This window comes from Durio zibethinus, chromosome 14 (genome assembly GCF_047325235.1).
Source record: "Durio zibethinus cultivar Kanyao isolate XHJ-2024 chromosome 14, ASM4732523v1, whole genome shotgun sequence".
In the NCBI taxonomy this organism is placed as follows: domain Eukaryota; kingdom Viridiplantae; phylum Streptophyta; class Magnoliopsida; order Malvales; family Malvaceae; genus Durio; species Durio zibethinus.
Genome location: NC_143175.1, coordinates 4,285,477 through 4,289,367, shown reverse-complemented (window position 1 = coordinate 4,289,367; position 3,891 = coordinate 4,285,477). Strand labels below are relative to the sequence as shown.

The 3,891-nt window shown below is 32.9% G+C and overlaps 1 protein-coding gene across 1 annotated transcript; it reads left to right on the top strand.

Annotated features, from left to right (window-relative positions):
- Window positions 1–874: 874 nt before the first annotated feature.
- On the top strand, window positions 875–3,802 carry LOC111294095 (uncharacterized). Its single transcript, XM_022887267.2, has 5 exons — window positions 875–1,328; window positions 1,429–1,506; window positions 1,638–1,737; window positions 2,762–2,904; window positions 3,441–3,802. Exons 1-5 carry the CDS (start codon window positions 996–998, stop codon window positions 3,648–3,650), a joined length of 864 nt encoding a protein of 287 aa, XP_022743002.2. The 5' UTR covers window positions 875–995; the 3' UTR covers window positions 3,651–3,802.
- The last annotated feature ends 89 nt before the right edge of the window (window positions 3,803–3,891 follow it).

Genomic DNA, 3,891 nt, shown 5'->3' with positions numbered 1-3,891 from the left:
CCAAACTAAGACGAAATTGAATAAAAGAAAACTAATGTTATACTATAGATCTAATAATTTGTGTATTCATATTTATTTATTATTTATTTAAATTAAATGTATATATAAAATATAAAAATTATTGTATCACAATTTATGTTATACTCTAAACATAAAACATATTTTTTTAATTTTTATCCAATTCATATATAATTTTTTTAAAAGTTTGAAACTGTATTACTTTTATATATTTTTCATATAGTTTTAATTTTATAACATTGTATTTTGTTTAAAATTATAGATTTACTGTATGACATAATTTATTAATCTCAACTTATAGATGATTACACTAAATATTGTCTTAGCTATTTTTTTTCTATTATTACAATCAAAATTAGATAGGTGAAAGCTAGATTTGGTTAGTGTTGTATAAAATAATAAAATTTATATATTTATATAAAAATTATATATTATAATTTATATTGATATAAAAATATAAAATATATTTTTTATTTTATTAAATTTATATATAATTATTACTAAAATTTTAAATTATATTTTTTATATTTTTATCATATTTTAAATTATCTGAAAACCAGACTTCCTTACTTGTAATTTTCTGGCATTTTTTATTTAATAGTATGTTAAATTTTGTGTAAAGTACGTCAGTATTTTCATGTTGGTCCAAAATCTGAACTACCATTAAAAAACACCAAATTCCAAAAGCAAAACGAAGAAAAGCAGCAAAGTTACCAATGTAAGGCTGTGATGAAGCCTCAACTCCTCAACCTTTTCACGTGGGCCCCAACCAACTTTTGTAGCTTACCGTTATCTCCCACTATACGCGCCATCCATGGTTCCAACACCAAGTTTCTAACTCATGAAAAAACAACGAACGGTACTAAAGAAAAAAAACACACACACATAACAAAGAATACCACACAATAAAACCTCTGTCTAGTCTGAAATATCCAAAGAAAAATCTTGCCCTTTTCTTTCTCTCTTTCTTCTCTCCCATGGATGTCTCTTTTGCTTCAGTGTTTAGCCATCCACTCTCCATCTCCATCCTTACTGGCCGCCCTTTAACCTGTACTTTCCACCGCCGGAATTATTGTTCCCCTACTTTTGCTACTTTAAGCTCCTCTTCTTCCTCTGACCCATCATCATCGTCACCAGCAGTAGCAGCTTCAAGTAGTGAAAATATTCTTTCATCCAAAACCCAACAGCCAAAACCCTTTATTGAATCATCGAGACCCCATGATCCTAGCAGCTTTAACTATGCGGTAGCCAATCCTAATGGTAACCCCTTCCTTGGTTTTGCTCGTTCAACTGAGTCCAACATTGAAAAGGTATTATTTATACATTTGCATTTCTGTTTGAGATTTTCGCTGTTAACTAATTCTGGAGCATATGATAGTTTATAGACTAAAAAATTCTCTTGTTCTGCAGACAATTTTTGACTTCCGATTTTTGGCACTTCTGGCTGTTGGAGGTTCCTTGGCCGGTTCACTGTTATGCTTTCTAAATGTAATTTCTAATTCCCAGCATTTTTGTTTTATTGATATTGCATGGGAAGCCAAGAGTTTCCTTTTATTTTGAAGATAAAACATGCCTGTTTAACTGAAATACGCTTAATGATTAGTTCTGACCTTTTGCAGGGTTGTGTTTACATAGTTGATGCTTACAAAGTCTATTGGACATGCTGTGTTAAAGGGATTCACACGGGGAAGATGGTTTTACGATTGGTTGAAGCAATTGGTAAGTTCTCCAAAAGTTAACTGAAAAGGGTTGTTTGGATCTGTCTCAATTAAGTTGAAATTGTTTTCTTTTCTCCCTTTTAAGCACTTGAATGGAAATGCAGCCCACCTCTGTGAATGGTTGCCCTATAACTTCTCAATGAGAACCATTCATAAGTCTGCACATTGATTTGGATAAGGCACTTGATTAATAAGATCTGAACCAAAAATTCCCTGGACTAAATCCCACTTTTTACCACTTGAGCAAAACCTATGGCTATGTCATCAGAAAAGAAAGAGTGCTAATATTGTTCAAGGACTTTTATCATATAGTTTTTTGTTTTTATTTAAGTGGCAAGGGGTTCTTGGACTTTGCCCAATAAGCCCCTCTTTACCGCTCCAAGCAGGTTTATCTATATCAGATTTAGCGAATTCATGAAAAATCACCTTCCATGTCCTTGCAGTGGATTCCAATTTGTGGCTTTCTTCCTAGTTTAAGTTATAAGCTCTTTCATTATATCAGAAACTTACCACTGTCTGATCGTGGCCATCCTTTGCCAAGTATCAGAATGCTTTGATGTTGAATTCCTCGTTGCACTCTCTTTCTCCGCAACTTTTTTCCCAATTCTCAGTACCTCCATTTCAACTTTATAGTTTATGGATTTGGAAGCTGAAATTTAAGATGATAGATGAAAATAACAATTAGAAAAAGAAAATCGATATAGACATATATAATCCTGATCAACATTGTTCTAGTATACAGTGGACTGGTTCACCACCAATCCACCATTCAGTTTATTTTTAATATTTTTATTAGGTCATTATATTTGGATTCATCTTTGAGTCAGCAGGAAACAGGTTCTTACATTTTTGAAAACTGTAACCATTAATGTCCTGAAAAGCAGCATCCTGCAGTTTCAGCTTTCTCTAGCATGAACTGAATTTGGCTCAAGTTATGTTTCCACATGTTTGCATACTATTTTACTTCATAGGCTTCCCTGTGCCAAATGGCAGATGAACTGATATTGCAATGAATAATCTTGCAGATGTTTATCTTGCTGGGACGGTCATGTTAATATTTGGTATGGGCTTGTATGGATTATTCATCAGTAATGTGAATCCAGAAGTGCCTGCTGGTGTTGATCGTGCCCTCAAAGGCTCATCTTTGTTTGGAATGTTTGCTTTGAAGGTAACAGCCTTCAATATTTGATTAGGAATCCCCAACCAATACTGCTTTATTAACCTCGTTTCTTGCTTTACCGTTTCTTGCATGATCATGTCATCTTGATATTCCAGTTTTAACCATGCTTACCTCGACGACATGTTATATTCCATGGATAAATTCAATATAATCTTAACCCATTAAGGCCAAGGATCAACCCTTGCTTCCAAACTAATATTTGCTCTTTGTTATGGAAGCTGATCTGAGCATGGTAAATAGATCACTAATCAATATAGCGTCTCAAATATTGATCATTATTCAACAATCAAGTCTTATATAATTTTGAACTCGGAGTTTAGCTCATGCAGCCATCCTGAAGAGGTGGCATCCATCAAGTCTAAAGTTCGAATCCCAATGCTGCAACCCCATGCTATGGTCTTTTATATACCCAAAAAGTATTACAAATTTTGCACATTCCGTTCTTTTCTATTTTTCTGTTGGTTCTTAATTCCAAGTCCATTTTTCAAGTGCTACACTGATTAAATCATTGTATTGGTTTGCAGGAGAGGCCAAAATGGATGAAAATAAGTTCCCTGGATGAACTAAAGACTAAAGTGGGACATGTTATAGTCATGATTCTATTAGTGAAGATGTTTGAAAGAAGCAAGATGGTGACAATAGCCACTGGTACGGATCTACTTAGTTATTCTGTATGTATTTTCCTGTCATCTGCTTCTTTATACATCCTTCATCATCTTCACAAGCCAGAATAGAGATGTCAGATTTGGAGCTCAAATAATGTATTATTGATCAAATTCAAAATATATGATGTAATTGTAATATTTAATATCTTGAGCAGATTTTTTCAATTTAACGAAAAACGGTGTGAATCCAGTTTCAATAAGTTATCAGAATTTATAAACAATTTGAATCTCTTAGTTAATTAATTCTCTGAAACCATGCAAGAGAAATGAGCTCCAAATTCTCATTCTCAATAGTTGAAGAAAGGATTAT

Bases quoted from the DNA above. Each gene is read 5' to 3' on its own strand.
- LOC111294095 (XM_022887267.2), top strand. From the start codon at position 996: ATGGATGTCTCTTTTGCTTCAGTGTTTAGCCATCCACTCTCCATCTCC. The intron at 1,507-1,637 runs GTAATTTCTAAT...GACCTTTTGCAG, and splicing joins CACTGTTATGCTTTCTAAAT to GGTTGTGTTTACATAGTTGA. The intron at 1,738-2,761 runs GTAAGTTCTCCA...ATAATCTTGCAG, and splicing joins ACGATTGGTTGAAGCAATTG to ATGTTTATCTTGCTGGGACG.